The 20,412-nt window shown below is 39.7% G+C and overlaps 1 protein-coding gene across 1 annotated transcript in view; it reads left to right on the forward strand.

Moving 5' to 3' along the window:
• HSD17B12 (hydroxysteroid 17-beta dehydrogenase 12) overlaps positions 1-20,412 on the forward strand; it is a 163,297-nt gene that overhangs the window by 98,697 nt on the left and 44,188 nt on the right. The window contains exon 4 of the mRNA XM_060018744.1: positions 4,614-4,721. Within this exon, the coding sequence (XP_059874727.1) occupies positions 4,614-4,721 (108 nt within the window). The remainder of the gene's footprint in view (positions 1-4,613; positions 4,722-20,412) is intronic.

Consider the following 20,412-nt stretch of genomic DNA (forward strand, 5'->3'; position numbering starts at 1 on the left):
GAGTACTCAGAAGTATGTCTCCAAAGGCTTTGATGAAGTTCTTACTCTTCCCCAGTGGTGGGCTGTTGCTGAGCTGTGGACTGGTAGTCTTATGAAGAACCTTGGGTAGGGGAGGTGGCGAAGGTGGAAATGAAGGTTGTTTTATGTGTATGTGGTCCCCACTTCTCTTCCAGGTGCTTATTACATCCTTGTACTGATGGTTTTTTTGTTTGTTTGTTTTTTTGCAGTATGCGGGCCTCTCACTGTTGTGGCCTCTCCCATTGCGGAGCACAGGCTCCGGACGCACAGGCTCAGCGGCCATGGCTCACGGGCCCAGCCGCTCCGCGGCATGTGGGATCTTCCCGGACCGGGGCACGAACCCGTGTCCCCTGCATCAGCAGGCGGACTCCCAACCACTGCACCACCAGGGAAGCCCAGTACTGATGTTTAAAATTGAGGATTCTTGTTTGTCTGTGTTGGTTTCTGTTGGCAGGGTCAGATGAGCGCTGATAGACTATGGGGAGGGGGAAGATGCCTAGATTTATTTCCTAGCTCCTAAGGAAGCCAGCTATCTCCACCTCAGCTTTTTAGAACATCCTTCATACTTCTTTTCTAATCATCTTGGCCAAAGAGAGGCATTTCCTGTCCTATTCTTATATATGTGCTACTATTTTTGATTCACACAACTTGGTGGTAGTGGTAGGGACGGTTCACGGAATCCTCAAAGCCAGTACATGGGCCTGGTCAAGAGCATGCATATCCCATAATCTTTAAAAAAATTTTTTAAAATTGGCATATAGTTGATTAACAATGTGATAGTTTCAGGTGTACAGCAAAAGTTGATTCAGTTATACAAATACATGTATCTATTCTTTTTCAAATTCTTTTCCCATTTAGGTTGTTATATAATATTGAGCAGAGTTTCCTGTGCTACACAGTAAGTCTTTGTTGGTTGTCCATTTTAAATATAGCAGTGTGTACATGTCAATCCCAAACTCCCTAACTCTCCCTTCCCCCATCCTCTCCCCCCCACCCCCCGTCACCATAAGTTCATTCTCTAAGTCTGTGAGTCTGTTTTGTAAATAAGTTCATTTGTATCATTTCTTTTTAGATTCTGCATATAAGCGATATCATAGGATATTTCTCTTTTTCTGTCTGACTTACTTCACTCAGTATGACAGTCTCTAGGTTCATCCATGTTGCTGCAAATGGCATTATTTCATTCTTTTTTTAATGGCTGAGTAGTATTCCATTGTATATGTGTACCACATCTTCTTTATCCATTCCTCTGTCGATGGACACTTAGGTTGCTTCTTTCTCTTGGCTGTTGTAAGTAGTGCAGCAATGAACATTGGGGTGCATGTATCCTTTCAGACCATGTTTTTCTCCAGATATATGCCCAGGAGTGGGGTTGCAGGATCATATGTTAGCTCTTTTTTGAGTTTTTTAAGACTCCCATAATCTTGGGAAAAGAAATGTGAGAGAAGTCTGCTGGATTCTTCTGAGGAAGTTTTCCTCACTATAAAAGGGACATATAACAGGGATGCCCCATTTCTGCCTCTGAACATTGCCTGCATGGATGCTTGGAATGGCAGTGGCTCTCTTGAAGCCAAGAGAAGAGCCAGCCTAGGGGAATAGGAGAAAAGCGTGGAAGGACCCTGGAGGCTTTGTGACGTTGAGCAACTGAACAAAGCAGATCCCAGACCTTGTCCTCACAAGCTTAATTCTGGTGGGAGCAGATGACAGCAAACACATGCGTTCTTAAAGTATATAGTACATTAGAGAGGGGTAAGCACGATGGAGTGAAGTAAAGCAGGGAAGGGGGACAAGGAGTGCTGGGGAGGAATGGCTGCATTTTTTTTTTAAATTTTTTTTAGTTATTTTTGGCTGATTTGTGTCTTGTTGCTGCACGCTGGCTCTCCCCAGTTGCGGCGAGCGGGGGCCACTCCTTGCTGCGGAGCGGAGGCCTCTCACTGCAGTGGCCTCTCCCGTTGAGGAGCACGGGCTCCAGGCGCTTGCTTCAGTGGTTGTGGCTCACGGGCTCTAGAGCGCAGGCTCAGTAGTTGTGGTGCACGGGCTTAGCTGCTCTGTGGCATGCGGGATCCTCCCGGCCCAGGGTTCGAACCCGTATCCCCTGCACTGGCAGGCGGACTCTCAACCACTGCGCCACCAGGGAAGCTCTGCATTTTTTACAGGGTGGTCAATGAAGGCTTCTCTGAGAAGGTAACATTTACTTAAAGACCCAACAGAGACAGGGGATGTGGAAAAGCATTCCAGACAGAGGGCACAGTAAGTTCAAAAGCCTTGAGTGTATTTGGGGAACATCCTGTGTCTAAAGGACTGCTAGAACCCCTGTGACCAAGGCTGGGGAGCAACTGGAGAGTAAGTGGGTGGAGATTAGTTCAGTATCAGGCTGATGCTGAAGACTTGGGTTCTTACTGTAAAAGAGATGGAACGCTTTGGAGGATTGCAAGGAGGGTGACAGGAGCTGACCTACATTAAAAAAAAGAAAGAAAGAAAGAAAAGCCCACAATAGAGGCAGTGAAGAAAAGTTAACAGAAAGTAAACAACGTTAACTGGACTAGAACATGTTTCAGAGTAATTCAGGTATAAGTTCAAATTTTTATTTATCTTGAAAAACTTGTGTCAGAAACCATTTTGCTTATCCTAGTGTGAAGACATAAGAAAGAGCTTACTGGAGGGTTCTTATTAAGTAATATTCTTTCCAAAAGGGTCTCTGAATTTTTTTTTTTTAAAGCAGCGTATCTATGTAAGACTGTGCCATATAAGTACATTCACCAAATCCTGTGAGATCTAAAAGTAAATTTGATTCAGGGGTTGTGGGGTAGCTTTTATTACTAGAGAGAAATTTTCCTAAATGTCAGTATATAGTGCTAGTGTGGAAACAGTTGTTGCTTTCCTCAAATAAATAGATAAATTTTATCTTATTTTACTTCCAGAATAAAGTTTTACATTCAATAAAAGGTATCCTTCAGCCTTTTGATTTTGGTCTTTTTTCTTGTGAATTGGTGGCTCTAATAAAGGCAGAGTTCTTTACTTACTTGTGGTAAATTCTGTGAGCCATTTATGCTAAGACATGTCAGACCAGCTACTGGGAAATGACAGCCCTGTATCTGGCTGTCCATTACATGAACACGTAATAACTCATTTATATTCGAATAGTAGGTATACCTTTAACACCAGATAGGTATTTTCCAGGTCAGTTATATCCTCTCTTGTTTATTCATAGATTCCTATCTAGGATGGATACTTTTCATTGAGTCTAAAGAATCTCTTGTGAACCAGCTCTTTAGTTTTAGACATAAATCCTTTCAGATCAAGAACAGAAACCTCCTATGTGGATTACTGCTGTATATTCTGTGATAAACTGGCATTGACTTTGAAGGAAGAAAATTTTATTTTTGGAAGCAGGATTTTTAAATTAATTCATTTGAATTCTCATCAAGCTCCAAAGAATAAGCATTCTTGGAGACTTATGGAGTGCCTCATGTATGCCAGTACATGGTAGTATTGTTAGTACTAAAGTAATACTTTGGTACCTTTGATAGCACTAATGGTCATTATTACCTTCATTTTCACAAGAGGATGCTGAGGCCCATAGAGGGTATGTGACTTGCTCAAAGTCATTTAGCAAATAAGTGTGGAAGTCAAATTGGTACCCAAGTCTGGGTGACCTCGCAGTCCCTGCCATCTTCTCAAAGCGGCTCACTAGTGAAGGCAGAAATCAACATGACATTTTCCCTCAGATGAGTTTTGTTTCTCCAGGGTCTCATTTCTGAATCTGTTATTTCCCTTAGCTCTGTTTGGACCTTAACAGTCCTGTGCAAAGTAGAACACAGGTCTTTCTGGTATCACTTTGTAGCTCCATTACTATGCATTTTGTGTGGCTTTTTAAATGTAGTGATTATTCATTATTAACCAAGCTCCTAAATTCCAATATGATCATATTCTTTTTTTTTTTTTTGCTGTACGCGGGCCTCTCCTGTTGTGGAGCACAGGCTCCGGACGCGCAGGCTCAGCGGCCATGGCTCACGGGCCCAGCCTCTCCGCGGCATGTGGCATCTTCCCGGACCGGGGCACGAACCCGTGTCCCCTGCATCGGCAGGCAGACTCTCAACCACTGCGCCACCAGGGAAGCCCAGATCATTCATTTTATTTCCACTTTAATAAGGTGGATTTTTTGTTTTAATAGATCACACTTAAGACTTTTTCCTGAAATTATGAAGTATCAGTTTGCAATTAAAATCACAAACCAGTGATATTTAAAGAGTATATAATATTATGATATGCATCATGTTTTTTTATTTGTACCTAAGAGTCTAAAAAGTCATCATTATTGGTTTATAGGAGAACCGATTAAGGAACATTCAGCCAGCTCTGTGATAACATTGGAATTTTTATTGCAGAACTACTGTGTTGACTCTATATCATATCTTAGGTACTCTCATGATCGCTTAAAATTATCCTGGTCTAAATTTCATATAAAACTTGGGGGAGAAAAGTGTTTGAAAGGGTAATGTCATCAAATGCTTAAATCTTAATTTAATTAATTAAATTAATTAATTAAATCATATATTAATTTTTCCTCTCTCCATTTGTGATTTTTTCCCTAGGAGAAAAATTCAAAGTGGAAACAAAGACCATTGCTGTTGACTTTGCATCAGAAGATATTTATGATAAAATTAAAACAAGCTTGGCAGGTCTTGAAATTGGTGTTTTAGGTTTGTATCTTTTTCATGTTTACAGATTCTTCTTGCATTTATTGACTAGGACTTTCTTTTTGGATGTTAGGTGTTCAATTGGTGAAATGACTAGTGAGAAGAAAATTGTCTTGTTAATACAAGTGATCATTAGATGATATGGATCTATATACACTTGAATCTTTATGTTTTGGGTTGTGTTTTAATGATGATTCTACAATTTAGGTTGTTTTCCCTGCCTGCTTTATTTCCAGTCTCTCATTCTCTCTGTATATACTTAGATATAGCTATGTCATAATAATCCTTTGTGGTGGGTAATGCTGACCCATTTTTACAGCTGAGGAAATAAAGGCTTAGAGGGGTCTCAGCCTTTTGTTCAATATTACCCCCTCCCCAACAAGGAGCCTTTTTAGACATTATTTTCCCCTAGTCTACCCTCCCATGAGACTTTAATACCACAGATCCACTGGGTATCTTGTTTATGTGCTGTATGTATATCTGTTCTTTATACATAAAAAGGATAAGAGCTCACACCATACCCCGGAATCAATTTTTGTTCTCTTGGGGGGAGAGGTATCATCCCAGTTGAGAAGACGTGGCTCAGAGAGATGAGTGACTTGCCTAAGCTGCTGTAGAGACTGAGTACTGCGCATGGGATTTAGCCACTGTTTGTTTTTTCTGAGTCTCCTACTTCCTTGTGTTACACCTCAGCTACCTTATTGCCAAAAACCGATGCTTCTGCTGAGATGTGGAAGTATTGGTCCTTGTTATGGAAAAGATTCACCAGATTTTGAGGAAAAGAAAAAAAAAAAAACAGGCTTCAGAAAGTCACCCAGCATTCTCTGACTCATTTCTAGAAAGAAAAAGGGCATCTAGTTCAGAAAAATGTCACTTCTTCACTAAATCTCTTTATCCCACTGCCTAAATTGGTGGGAACCTGGTAATTGCCATTGTTTTCTTTATTGGACTATAAAAGGAGGAACAACGAAGAGAAAATACTTTTAAAAAATGTTTCTTAACCTTTCTTTAGTCACGACCCCACCCGTCTTCCTCATACTATAAAAGAATGGTCTCATATAATTTCTTGAAAAGGCAATTTAAAAAAAGTTAGCCCTACATAGTGCCATTGGACCTGGGGTTAACCCTGGCTTTGATGTGTTATCTTTTCAGCTCCTGCTTGGTCCATGTCATACATCACCACACCCCACCTACCCTCACAGCTATTCCCATACTTACAGGAGAGCCAGTAGCAAAAGATGAATGAACACACAGGTCTAATTTTTGCCTTGTTCTTCTCTAATACATACATTACTTGGAGTCTTTCACAAGCTCTTCTTCCTTTAGCTTAACCTAAAGCACAGCTAACATCTGTAAAATTCTCAATTTTTAAAAAATTCCAAGTCAGTAGTAGCTGTAACTTCCTAGTTAGGATAGACACTGCCATAGTCCATCCAAACCCCTTTCAAACTAGTTGTGGACTGGAGAGTGAAGGCTGGCTTAGGCAAGGAGGGGGATCAAGGATCCCTAATGAGAGGAGACTTATTTTGAACTTGTGTTCTTGGAGAATAACTTTGTTTCAGGAGTGGTTCAGTTAATCACAGTTGTTCTTAGCTTTGTATAAAATTCAGCTGCTTTTCACTGGGTAACTTTGAAACTATAGCTACTCTGAGACTATGCCATTGAAAATGGAAGATGTCAGGCATCAGGTTTGCTGCTGGGCTGGAGGGTTATAAAAGGCACTCTTCAGCTGTTCTTTCCTGACCCAGTATATAGAAAGTCTGCAGTGTGATTTTATGCACAATAGATAGATCTGTTAAGGATGAGGGTACATTGATATTTAGACCTAAGGGTTGATATTTTCCTGGGCCACATATGCTAATGGAACCACTGCTTTTGTAGTCCAGCCCCTTAGTAAATTGCAACCTGTGAGTCGGCAGTTTACACCCCTCTTTATTCATTCATTCATTCATTCATTCATTCGTCAGTCAATGAACTGGAGACAACAATGAACAGGAAAGCGCCTGGCTTTATGTAGTATAATGTTCTAAAGGGAAAGACAGCCCTAATCAAAAATAGTTACTTGTGGGCTAAGTGTTGAGATGAGGAGGGCAGGGTGTAATAAGAGGGTAAAAGGGATGATGGAGTTGATATGGGGAGAAATAATGGTGACTTGGCCTAGCCAGTGTTAGGAAAAAGGACGATTCCAGAAATAGGGAGTAGAGGAAGCAGGACTCTACTTGTGAGAGATTGCAAGAGAACTCATGATGACCTTCAGGCTTCTGGCTTGAACATCTGTGTCAATAGTGCCATCTAATGAAATGGGGAATCCTGGAGGAGGAGCCTTTTTGGGAATGAGGATCACTTAAGTTTGGGGTTCCTCTAGGATGTCCAAGTGGGGTTGTTAAGTCGATAGTGGACATATGGATCTAGGTTTTGGTAGAGCTCCTAACTAGAGATAGAGTTTGGAGGTAAGTCATCTCTGAGTAGTAATCTCACTGAAGAAAGGAAACTGGAGCTAATCCAAGGAGAATGGAGAGAAGGTAAAGAGAAAACTGGGGACGGAGCTCTCTGTTATCAAAGGCTGCCTGGAATGTATAGTGTGAAGGAGGGATAATTTTTTGCACAAGTTCAGCACTGTCCACTGGAAATATAATGCAAACCACACATTTAATTTGAACATTTCTAGTAGCCACATTTTTAAAAAGCAAAAAGGAACAAATGAACGAATTTTTATAATGTATTTTATTTTAACCCACTATATCCAAAATATTATCACTAACATGTAATCCACATAAAGTTTTTTGAAACATTTTGTATTCTTTTTCTCATACCAAATCCTCAAGTCTAGGGTGTATTTTACATTTATAACATATCTCAGTTCGGACTAGCTACCTTTTAAGTGTTCAGTAGCCACATGTGCCTAGTGATGGATATCTAGCTCTAGTTCATCTTGGCTGTCTCTCATCCTCAGTTTGTGCGGGAGAGCCGTAAATATAATTTCTAGGTTTTTCTTGTGCTTTAACATAGCTTTCAACCAGGGGCAATTTTGCAGCGTCTGGCAATGTCCAGAGACATTTCTGTTTGTCGCTAATTAAGGGGGGAGGAGGAGGAAGTTCTACTGGCCCCTGGTGGGTACAGGGCGGGGATGCTGCTAAACATCCCTCAGTGCACAGGACAGACTCCCCCAGCAAAGAATGATCAGTCTAAAATCTCAACAGTGCTGAGGTTGAGAAACCCTGCTTTGAAGTTATATTGTAATTAAATACTTCTGATTGAATACTTATGGAGACACACACACACATACACAGACAACTTAATTTTTGATTTCTAGGTTGGTTACAGATCAATAATAAAAATAATTATAGCTAATGTTTACATACTCCTTTAAAGTTTATAGCAGCACTTTCACATACATTATACTATTAATTGGCTATACATTTTGTTTTCTTTCTACTCTACCAGAACTGTCTCCTTAATCATAAGCTTTGTATAATTATATTGACATTTATTAGCAGATATATTGCATTGTAATTTTAATTTGTCAAGATTCTTGAGGAAACTATTAAAACACCTTTATGAGCTAAATTTTATCTTATTGCTAGGTCATATTTCAACTCAAATCTTACATTTCTTTCTCTAGTATGGGTATAACCCTCTAGAACTTGTGGGAGGCATCTGGTGTTGATGTTTTCTTTTTTTGTTTTGTTTTGTTTTGTTTTGTTTTTTTGCGGTACGCGGGCCTCTCACTGTTGTGGCATCTCCCGTTGCGGAGCACAGGCTCCGGACGCGCAGACTCAGCGGCCATGGCTCACTGGCCTAGCCGCTCCGTGGCATGTAGGATCCTCCCCGACTGGGGCATGAACCCATGTCCCCTGCATCGGCAGGTGGACTCTCAACCACTGCACCACCAGGGAAGCCCCGATGTTTTCTTTTTTTTTTTATGATTACCTGGGCCTATAGCCCCTTCACTTTCTTTCTTCCCTTTTTCCTCCCCATCTATCTAATAAATAATCTTATTTATTCTCCTTCCTCGGAACTCTGCTTAATGTCAGTCTCACCTTTATAACATTCCCTAAAATAACAAACATGTACATTGATTTCTAGTAAGATTTAGCAATCCATATTAAGTCATAGGAAAGAATTTTGTCTACCGAGTATTAATGAAACCAGTAATGATAAAAAGAAATAAAAATCACCAAGGTACATTCCATTTGTTTGAATAGCACTAACCACTAAAGTATAGTCAGTGCTTAATAAAGAAAATTAATATTTTCAGAATTACAAAGGAAAATGCCAAAGCTATTGGTTCTGAAAGAAACATTGTTTTCAATAAGATAAGCAGAAAGAAAATGGCCATGAATTGTGTGAATTTGTGCTGAAAGGTCACCATCACTTGATAAGACTATAAATGCGTAAGGTTGAGACAATGAATTCTTAACTCTGGTGTGTAAAATAAGTAAGCATCTGCTGTCTTCTCTCAGGCAAAGGCCAAGAAACACAGATTTGAGAAAACTTAAAATACTTCAGCTATTTAGAGAAAATGACATCAGTGCTGCTTTCAATAAGCAAACAATTAGTTAACAAAATATGACTGCTATAATGCTCACTTGATTCCTCAAGAGAGACTCTCATGTGTGTTCCAGATTGGTTTGGAGGACTTCATACAATACATCGCAGGAGGCGTAAGTTACCAAGGCCAGGGGAGTAGCCTTGCATTTAGAAATATGCCACAGAGAATACTTTTTTCAAATTTCACTATGATTTTTTTAACTTTTAAAAAGTGGCATTCTTTATTCTAGAGGTAAAAATAGAAAGGTCCTCCTGGAAAAAGATAGTTACTTGTTTTGTGATTCATTTAAAAAAAAAATCAACCATAGCTTTATTCAAACTTTTAATTCATACTAGACCAAGAATTTCCCTATGCCAAGTGCTGTGAAGGTCCTCTCCACCCATACTATCATTATTATTATTTTTTAAACTTATTTATTTATTTTTTGGCTGCCTTGGGTCTTTGTTGCTGTGCGTGGCCTTTTCTCTAGTTGCGGTGAGCGGGAGCTACTCTTCGTTGCGGCGCGCGGGCTTCTCATTGGGTGGCTTCTCTTGTTGCAGAGCACAGGCTCTAGGCACGTGGGCTTCAGTAGTTGTGGCTCGCGGGCTCTAGAGCGCAGGCTTAGTAGTTGTGGCGCACGGGCATAGTTGCTCCGCGGCATGTGGCATCTTTCCGGACAAGGGCTTGAACCTGAGTCGCCTGCATTGGCAGGCGGATTCTTAACCACTGTGCCACCAGGGAAGCCCATACTATCATTATTTATGTAACTTGTAGAGTCAAGAGAATCAGTTGGTACAGGGTGACAACCTGTGATGGCTTAGTTTCTTAGGCCTATTTATTACCCATCAACTTTTTCCTGTCTCTACACAGTGCCCATAATTTTATTAGGAAGCATCATTTAAATAACAACAATATGTATAGATAATAAAAGTCAGTTGATTGCAAAGAGTCATTGATTGCAAAATCTGGAATAGACCTTTTTATTCTCTTTTCTTCCTATGCCCTTCATAAATGAATAATTGTTCTATTAATGTATTTGGTGGGTTATTTTTAAATTGGTATCCTTCCCTTCTAAGCTGAATGCAAAAATACCTCTTGATTATCCTTGCCTAAGCAACCTTATGGATTATGGGAAATACTTGGGAAGCATTTGTGTTCTGTTTTTCTCCCCTACAACCTAGTATTTCCCTGAATGTTCTGAGGTGGAGAATAGTTGAGTGTTGGGAATAAGTATCTTAAAAGATAGTTTGAGCAGAGATTAATAGTTAAGATCAGCCAACTCTATAACTGTTGTTATAACTCTATAACTCTATAACTCTATAACTGTTGTTCCTCCCTCTGTGTTTGTGTTTCCTTATATTTTGGAAGAGTTTGAGAAGGATAGGCATTAGCTCTTCTCTAAATGTTTGATAGAATTCGCCTGTGAAGCCATCTGGTCCTGGGCTTTTGTTTGTTGGAAGATTTTTAATCACACTTTCAATTTCAGTGCTTGTGATTGGTCTGTTTATATTTTCTATTTCTTCCTGGTTCAGTCTCGGAAGGTTGTGCTTTTCTAAGAATTTGTCCATTTCTTCCAGGTTGTCCATTTTATTGGCATACAGTTGCTTGTAGTAATCTCTCATGATCCTTTGTATTTCTGCAGTGTCAGTTGTTACTTCTCCTTTTTCACTTCTATTTCTGTTGATTTGAGTGTTCTCCCTTTTTTTCTTGATGAGTTTCGCTAAAGGTTTATCAATTTTGTTTATCTTCTCAAAGAACCAGCTTTTAGTTATGGATCTTTGCCATTGTTTCCTTCATTTCTTTTTCATTTATTTCTGCTCTGATCTTTATGATTTCTTTCCTTCTGCTAACTTTGGGTTTTTGTTGTTCTTCTTTCTCTAATTGCTTTAGGTGTAAGGTTAGATTGTTTATTTGAGATTTTTCTTGTTTCTAGAGGTAGGATTGTATTGCTACAGACTTGCCAGTTAGAACTTCTTTTGCTGCATCCCATAGGTTTTGGGTTGTCATGTTTTCATTTTCATTTGTTTCTAGGTATCTTTTGATTTCCTCTTTGATTTCTTCAGTGATCTCTTGGTTATTTAGTAGCATATTGTTTAACCTCCATGTGTTTGTACTTTTTACAGTTTTTTTTGCTGTAATTGATATCTAGTCTCATAGCTCTGTGGTTGGAAAAAATACTTGATACTATTTCAATTTTCTTAAATTTACCAAGGCTTGATTTGTGACCCAAGATATGATCTATCCTGGAGAATGTTCCATGAGCACTTGAGAAGAAAGTGTATTCTGTTGTTTGTGGATGGAATGTCCTATAAGTATCAGTTAAGTCCATCTTGTTTGTGTCACTTAAAGCTTGTGTTTCCTTATTTATTTTCATTTTGGATGATCTGTCCATTGGTGAAAGTGGGGTGTTAAAGTCCCCTACTATTATTGTGTTACTGTCAATTTCCCCTTTTATGGCTGTTAGCATTTGCCTTATGTAATGAGGTGCTTCTATGTTGGGTGCATAAATGTTTACAATTGTTATATCTTCTTCTCAGATTGAGCCCTTGATTACTATGTAGTGTCCTTCTTTGTCTCTTGTAGTAGACTTTATTTTAAAGTCTGTTTTGTCTGATATGAGAATTGCTACTCCAGCTTTCTTTTGATTTCCATTTGCATGGAATATCTTTTTCCACCCCCTCACTTTCAGTCTGTACGTGTCCCTAGGTCTGAAGTGGGTCTCTTGTAGACAGCATGTATATAGGTCTTGTTTTTGTATCCATTCAGCCACTCTGTGTCTTTTGGTTGGAGCATTTAATCCATTTACATTTATGGTAATTATTGATATGTATGTTCCTATTACCATTTTCTTAATTGTTTTGGGGGTTTTTTTGTGGGTATTTTCCTTTTCTTGTGTTTCCTGCCTAGAGAAGTTCCTTTAGCATTTGTTGTAAAGCTGGTTTGGTGGTGCTGAATTCTCTTAGCTTTTGCTTCTCTGTAAAGGTTTTACTTTCTCCATCAAATCTGAATGAGATCCTTGCTGTGTAGAGTAATCTTGGTTGTACGTTTTTCCCTTTCATCACTTTAAATATGTCCTTCCACTGCCTTCTGGCTTGCAGAGTTTCTGCTGCAAGATCAGCTGTTAACCTTTTGGGGATTCCCTTGTACGTTTATTGTTGTTTTCCCTTGCTGCTTTTAATATTGTTTCTTTGTATTTAGTTTTTGATAGTTTGATTAATATGTGTCTTGGCGTGTTTTTCCTTGGATTTATCCTGTATGAGGCTCTCTGTGCTTCCTGGATTTGATTGACTGTTTCCTTTCCCATATTAGGGAAGTTTTCGACTATAATCTCTTCAAATATTTTTCAGTCCCTTTCTTTTTCTCTTCTTCTTCTGGGACCCTTATAGTTCGAACGTTGGTGTGTTTAATGTTGTCCCAGAGGTCTCTGAGACTGTCCTCAATTCTTTTCATTCTTTTTTCTTTATTCTGCTCTGTGGTAGTTATTTCCACTATTTTATCTTCCAGGTCACTTATCCATTCTTCTGCCTCAGTTATTCTGCTATTGATTCCTTCTAGAGAATTTTTAATTTCATTTATTTTGTGTTCATCATTGTTTGTTTGCTCTTTAGTTCTTCTAGGTCTTGTATTTTCTCCATTCTATTTCCAATATTTTGGATCATCTTTACTATCATTACTCTGAATTGTTTTTCATGCAGACTGCCTACTTCATCTTCATTTGTTTGGCCTGGTAAGTTTTTTCCTTGCTCCTTCATCTGCTCTGTATTTCTCTGTCTTCTCATTTTGCTTAACTTACTGTGTTTGGGGTCTCCTTTTTGCAGGCTGCAGGTTCGTAGTTCCCGTTGTTTTTGGTGCCTGCCCCCAGTGGGTAAGGTTGGTTCAGTGGGTTGTGTAGGTTTCCTGGTGGAGGGGACTGGTGCCTGTGTTCTGGTGGATGAGGCTGGATCTTGTCTTTCTGGTGGGCAGGACCATGTCCGGTGGTGTGTTTTGGGGTGCCTGTAACCTTATTATGATTTTAGGCAGCCTTTCTGCTAATGGGTGGGGTTGTGTTCCTGTCTTGCTAGTTGTTTGACATGGGGTATCCAGCAGTGGAGCTTGCTGGTTGTTGAGTGGAGCTAGGTCTTAGCGCTGAGATGGAGATCTCTGGGAGAGCTCTCACCGATTGATATTACGTGGGGCGGAGAGGTCTCTGTGGTCCAGTGTCCTGAATTCGGCTCTCCCACCTCCAAGGCTCAGGCCTGACACCCAGCTGGAGCATCAAGACCCTGTCAGCCACACAGCCTGGTACGTGGGGAGTCTGAGGTCTTCTGCCAGCATTCAGTAGATGTTCTGTAGGAGCTGTTCCACATGTAGATTTTTTTTTTTTTTCTTTTTTGCGGTACGCAGGCCTCTCACTGCTGTGGCCTCTCCCATTGCGGAGCACAGGCTCCAGACGCGCAGGCTCAGTGGCCATGGCTCATGGGTCCAGCCGCTCCACGGCATGTGGGATCTTCCCGGACCGGGGCACGATCCCATGTCCCCTGCATCGGTAGGCGGACTCTCAACCACTGCGCCACCAGGGAAGCCCTGTAGATGTATTTTTGATGTATCTGTGGGGAGGAAGGTGATCTCCATGCCTTACTCCTCTGCCATCTTGAAGGTCCTTCTTCTTTCCTATTTGTTGATTGATTCATCAGTCAGTCATACACTAACCCATTCAAGAAGTATAATTCCAGAGATATAGCAGTAAACAAAACTGATATTGTTTTTGGTTTCATAGAAGACAGCCAGTGAACAAGTAGTTGGGAATGTGTTGCATTTAATGACAGGGTATGTTACAAAGGAAGCTAAGAGTATTGGAGATGATTTCTCTGAGAAAGTAATATTTAAGTTGAGACCTGAATGCTGATTGACCCTGGGAGAAGAGATGTTTCCCAGTAGAAGAAACAGTATGTACAAAACAGTATGTACTCTGAGGTGAATGTGCTTGGCAAGTTGGAGGGACTGACAGAAGATATGTAAATCTAGAGCATGAATGCAAAGGGGATAGTGCTAGAGTCTGGAGATTAAGCAGCACCATATCCCAGAAGGCTTTAGAAAACCAGGTTGATATGTTTGGACTTCATTGGAAGGACAATGTAGACATTGTAGAGTTTTAAGCAGTAAATTGATATCATCCTAAAATTTTAGAGAGATCATTCTGACTCCCAAGTGGAAGGGGCAAGAATTGACACAAGGAGACCAGTAAGGTTATTTCAGCAATGAAATATAAGATGAGGATGGCTTATATTAGGATGATGGCAATGGGAATGGGTAGAAGTGAATTGACTAGAGACATGTTTAGGAAATAGAAATAGGACTAATTTCTGATGAGGTCCTCATCAGAAGTCTTGTCTGACAGAAGGATAATGGTAGTTTGTTGTTTTTAATTATTATTGCCAAGCTTCATTAAGTATTTTTTATATGCCACGCATCATGCTAATGAATCTCATTTAATCCCCAACAATCCTATAAGGTAGATATTAATATTTCTGTACCCATTTTACAGACAGAAAACAGGCTTACAGTGATTCAGTGCATCGTCCAGGGTTATACAATTGCTAATTAGCAACCTCCAGGTCAGCTTGAGCAACTGGCTGCTGTTTCTCTAAGACAGGAGACTGTGAGCCAGGACAGTTCTGTAGAGAAGAATGATGATTTCGTTTTGGGTTATGTTAAACTTGAGAGAGCTGTGAGAAAGCCAAGTGGAGTTTCAAGTAGACAGTGGCATGTGGTATAAATGCCCTCCTTTGTGTTGAATGAAGCACAAGCCTGATGTAGCCAATCATGGCAAGCAGAATAGGTACATGGAATTTTTAGGAGATGGATCAGGAACATTATTAGACTAGGTATAGTGTCTTATAGTTCCATTAGATGTATTGACTGGGATTGGATTTCCAAAGTGAGAATAAGACTTTGAATTCATATGTATTTCCTTTTATTCGAAAACCACTAACGGTATTAATGAAAGCAAAACCTTTAACTTAAAACTGGGTAATTAGCTGTGATTTCAGAAATGTAAGTAGAACCGTAATTCATGAAATTGATACGTATTCCTCCCGTTCGCTGAGATTTAACTACCAACCTTCTGCCATCCTTCTTTCCTCATCCTCTCTTCCAGCTTTATGTATGGCAAATCTTATGTGGTTTTGTAATGAGTGTCACGTAGCAATTTATAATTAAACAGCTGAGGTGAAATGTTCTGTTGTGTTGCTTCTGACTGGATCTTAATTTTTCAATTTCTGAGTAAAAGTGCTGCAGATTTAAAGCCTTGTAAACTCTCTTTTATTTAGAAATTGCTACTCGCAAGTGTAGGAAAACTGTAAAGTTTGCAAAATGTTTTACTTGGTGTTCCAAATATCATCTGTCAAAGTATGAACATGTGCTAGCTACAGCAATATGTTAAATAAGGCAAAGAAGAAATTTTCTTTGCATCACTTTCCAAACTCTGCAGACTGTAAGATTAGATCCTCTCGAATGAAGTAAAGAGGGTAAAGGAACAATTAGGATAAATTCAATCAGTATAAAGTTATTCTGGTTAACTGTTGCCTAGAGCTCTCTTTTAGAAGGATCTCTCCACTTCAGTGCTGGTCGCGAACAGTAAAAACAGAGAGACCTTGGTTGTCTTGCTGCAGCCCCTATGGTAGTGTTGGGTGCAAAATAGGAGTTCAGTGAATACTTGTTGAATAAATGACCACACAGCAATAACAACTCTTTCTCCTCCATTTATTAACATACTAGTATGTTCCAGGCATTGGGTTAGAGATTTTATGCATATTATCTCATTTAATTCTTATCCCTATTTTATATATAAAGGCGATGAGGAAACTGAGGCTTGTTGGGGTGAAGTCACCCGCATCTTGTTAAGATCTGGTAGTAGTAGAGCCAGGACTGAAACCTGGGTCTATTGGACTCCAAGATCCATCCCCTCCTAGTTCAAAAGCTTAAGACAGGAGGTATTTCTCCCTACTTGTGCTGTTACTTTGGTCTATATTTTTATTTTTTTTAATTTATTTTATTTTTTTGGCTGCATTGGGTCTTCGTTGCTGCATGCGGGCTTCCTCTAGTTGTGATGAGCGGGGGCTACTCTTCGTTGCGTTGTGCATGCTTCTCATTGCGGTGGCTTTTCTTGCTGTGGGGCTCTAGGCGTGCGGGCTGCAGTAGTTGTGTCGTGTGGACTCAGTAGTTGTGGCTTGCGGGCTCTAGAGTGCAGGCTCAGTAGTTGTGGTGCACGGGCTTAGTTGCTCCGCGGCATGTGGGATCTTCCCCCGACTAGGGCTCAAACCCGTGTCCCCTGCATCGGCAGGCGATTCTTAACCACTGCGCCACCAGGGAAGCCCCTACATTTTAAAAATTCAGTATATTTTGAAATATAGTGAGGTAACATTTTTAAAAATTCATTTTTATTAGCGAACTCTAATAGGTTTTCTATTTCTCTAGGCTTTATATGGGCGCTTGAACTGTATTAGTGTATCCAACTACAAATGTGACCAAAATGTAAACTTACTATAATATTTTCTACTTTGATATGATAAGGAAATACAGAAGACTTTGCATTATTTCATATATATTAGGAAGCCCAACCATTAGGCAGTGTTTTTTTTTTATGTCTTTATTGGAGTATAATTGCTTTAAAATGGTGTGTTAGTTTCTGCTTTATAACAAAGTGAATCAGCTATACATATACATATATCCCCATATCTCCTCCCTCTTGCGTCTCCCTCCCACCCTCCCTATCCCACCCCTCTAGGTGGTCACAAAGCACCGAGCTGATCTCCCTGTGTTATGCGGCTGCTTCCCACTAGCTATCTGTTTTACATTTGGTAGAGTATATATGTCCATGCCACTCTCTCACTTCGTCCCAGCTTACCGTTCCCCCTCCCCATGTCCTCAAGTCCATTCTCTACGTCTGCATCTTTATACCTGTCCTGCCTCTAGGTTCTTCAGAACGCTTTTTTTTTTTAGATGCCATATATATGTGTTAGCATATGGTATTTGTTTTTCTCTTTCTGCCTTACTTCACTCTGTATGATAGTCTGTAGGTCCATCCACCTCACTGCAAATAACTCAATTTCGTTTCTTTTTGTGGCTGAGTAATATTCCATTGTATATATGTGCCACATCTTCTTTATCCATTCATCTGTTGATAGGTTGCTTCCATGCCCTGGCTATTGTAAATAGAGCCGCAGTGAACATCGTGGTACATAACTCTTTTTGAATTATGGTTTTCTCAGGGTATATGCCCAGTAGTAGGATTGCTGGGTCGTATGGTAGTTCTATTTTTATTTATTTATTAATTTAATTTATTTTATTTTGCGGTACGTGGACTTCTCACTGTCGTGGCCTCTCCCATTGTGGAGCACAGGCTACGGACGCGCAGGCTCAGCGGCCATGGCTCACGGGCCCAGCCGCTCCGCGGCATGTGGGATCTTCCCAGACCGGGGCACGAACCCGCGTCCCCTGCATCGGCAGGCGGACTCTCAACCACTGCACCACCAGGGAAGCCCCTATTTTTAGTTTTTTAAGGAACCTCCATACTGTTCTCCATAGTGGCTGTATCAATTTATATTCCCACCAACAGTGCAAGAAGGTTCCGTTTTCTCCACACCCTCTCCAGCATTTATTGTTTGTAGATTTTTTGATGATGGCCATTCTCACTGGTGTGAGGTGATAACCTCATTGCAGTTTTGATTTGCCTTTCTCTAATGATTAGTGATGTTGAGCCTCCTTTCATGTGTTTGTAGGCAGTGTATTTTTAAACCACCTTGATTTCTTATGTCTGATTAATCTGGAAAAGGTAGCCAGTGAAGGTGGTCTCTGTGTGGTTACCCATATCTGTTATTATTATGTTTGTTCAGATGGACTTTTATTCTCTACTAATCTATTGTCATTTGCTCCTCCCGCATGCCCAACCCAGATACCAAAAATCTAATTTCCTAATGACATCATTATCTCTATAGCAGCTGGTTTTGATAAAGGATTCTAAGTCCAGTGAGGTCAGAAGCAGCAGCAAATGAATTTAGAAGAAACAAATCTTGTGTATGTTCTTGTCATTTTTAAAAAGTGTGAGATGTGGAAGTGATTTTTAAACAGTAGTATGATGTAATTTAGAATATATATATATATATATATATATATATATATATATATATATATATAACATTCAGAAATACTCTGTGTATTTTCTGAGTCTAAAGTACTATACATATCAGTATTGGTGTTTAAGAAAGTTCTGGATGGCGAACGTGGAGAGCACTGCTGAACATGGCGCGCTGATAGTTCCTCCCTGCGAGGATCTCGCCACCTCCTTCTTTCCACTTACCTGTTGTTGTTCTTGGTCTGTGTTCACCTCTGTTCTCCATCTGCCTCACCTCTTCTGTTGAGCTCCTTCCAATCTTGGAACTCCACTGAGAAACTGATGGGAAGTAGTTTATATGTTCATGGTCCTGTGGTGGTTGGAATTCTGAGATTATATGGACATACCTCGTTTTCTGAAAGACATGGTGTGTTACACGAGTTAAAAGGCTTTTTCAGGTCATTGAACAGAAAATGTTCAATCTGTCTCTGGTGCCTCACTTGAAGTATTCAAGAAAACTCACTAGTGAACAGATATTTAATGCCAATTTAAAATGCTACCATTTAAGAGGGATTTCAACTATCTGAAAAATGTTGGAGCAACTTGTGGCATTGTTTGGTTTGGTGAATCCTATAGTGAATCCTCTAATATAAGAAGATGGCATTGCATGCACCCATTCTAAATGAGATTAAATTATAATGGAAATATTTCCATCCTTCCCTCCTACCCAAAGCCTGTTTTCTTCCTCTTCCAAGTCCCTGAAAGCTTTCCGCCTGCTGTTTGGCTGTTGCTGCCACCTAATGTCTCAAAATAAAATTGCAATGAGTTTGCCTTTTCCAAAAGATTCACATTATTGTGCAATTTATGGAAATAACTGTTTGAGAGCAACAGTTGTTTTTCTTTAACTCTTAAATAATAGCACCCTGAAGTGATTACTTATTGTGAAGACAATATGGGTAGCATATATTCCACTAGTAAATGTGCAGCTAATAAAGCAGGAAGGGATTTAAGAGTCCTAGTCCCTAGTAAAGGACAACTTGCCAGTGTGACCTTGACGTGTACTTCCCTTCATAAAATCAGGCTCATTGCTCTGAAAGATCTGTTCTAGCTTTAACACCTTTTTCTTTTCTGTGTGTAATTTTGGTTATAAAAGTATAACCCTTATACCTGATGCTGTTTATTTCTTTGGGTTAACGTTCTCAGTGTTGACTGTGTTTTCTTTTAGAGTTGTGTTAAATAGATGGTCACGTTTTCACTGTATGAGTAGATAGCTTTGATGGCTTTCCTTTGCTCGATTAGCAGAGACAGATCTGAAGATTTTCTGTTGTAAATACAGCCTTACCCAGAGTAACACTTCCTTGCTTGCTTAGTTATGTGTGGGCTTCTTTACCTTGACTTTGGCCTTGTAACAGAAGTTGCAAAGATTGCAAAGTTAACTGTGCTGCTTACAGAGTTCCTGGATATTTTTCTTTAATCCATATCTGGACTTTAAATATTTATAATTACACTATTCAATTTTCTTTACAGTTTTGAAATAGAGCATTAGTATTTCCATGGGCTAGAAAGAGATCTGAAGATAGAAAGTTTTCTAGATACAGGAGAGTGAAAAGAGATGGAGTTTGCTGTATGTGACAGCATTTTCTTTATTTTATTTTTAAAATAATATTTATTTGTTTATTTGGCTGCGCTGAGTCTTAGTTGTGGCACGTGGGATCTTTTAGTTGCGGCATGCAGGATCTTTTAGTTGCGGCATGTGGGATCTAGTTACCTGACCAGGGATCGAACCCAGGCCCCCTGCTTTGGGAGTGTGGAGTCTTAGCCACCGGACCACCAGAGAAGTCCCCGACAGCATTTTCTTAAAATCATGAAGAATGTTACAATTTGGCAAAAACCTTTCCTTGAGGATTCTGTCATCTTAAACTGACTTTGTAAAGAATATTTTGTTTATGGATAGTGTTTTAACAGATATTTTGGTTGTTGCTGTTTCTCTTAGTAACATTGTAAATAAGACATTCATCCTTTATAATTCTGTAGATGGTTAAGACAAAGTTGAATGAACATAAACCCTCACC

The sequence above is a fragment of the Delphinus delphis genome, chromosome 8 (genome assembly GCF_949987515.2).
Source record: "Delphinus delphis chromosome 8, mDelDel1.2, whole genome shotgun sequence".
Lineage (NCBI taxonomy): Eukaryota > Metazoa > Chordata > Mammalia > Artiodactyla > Delphinidae > Delphinus > Delphinus delphis.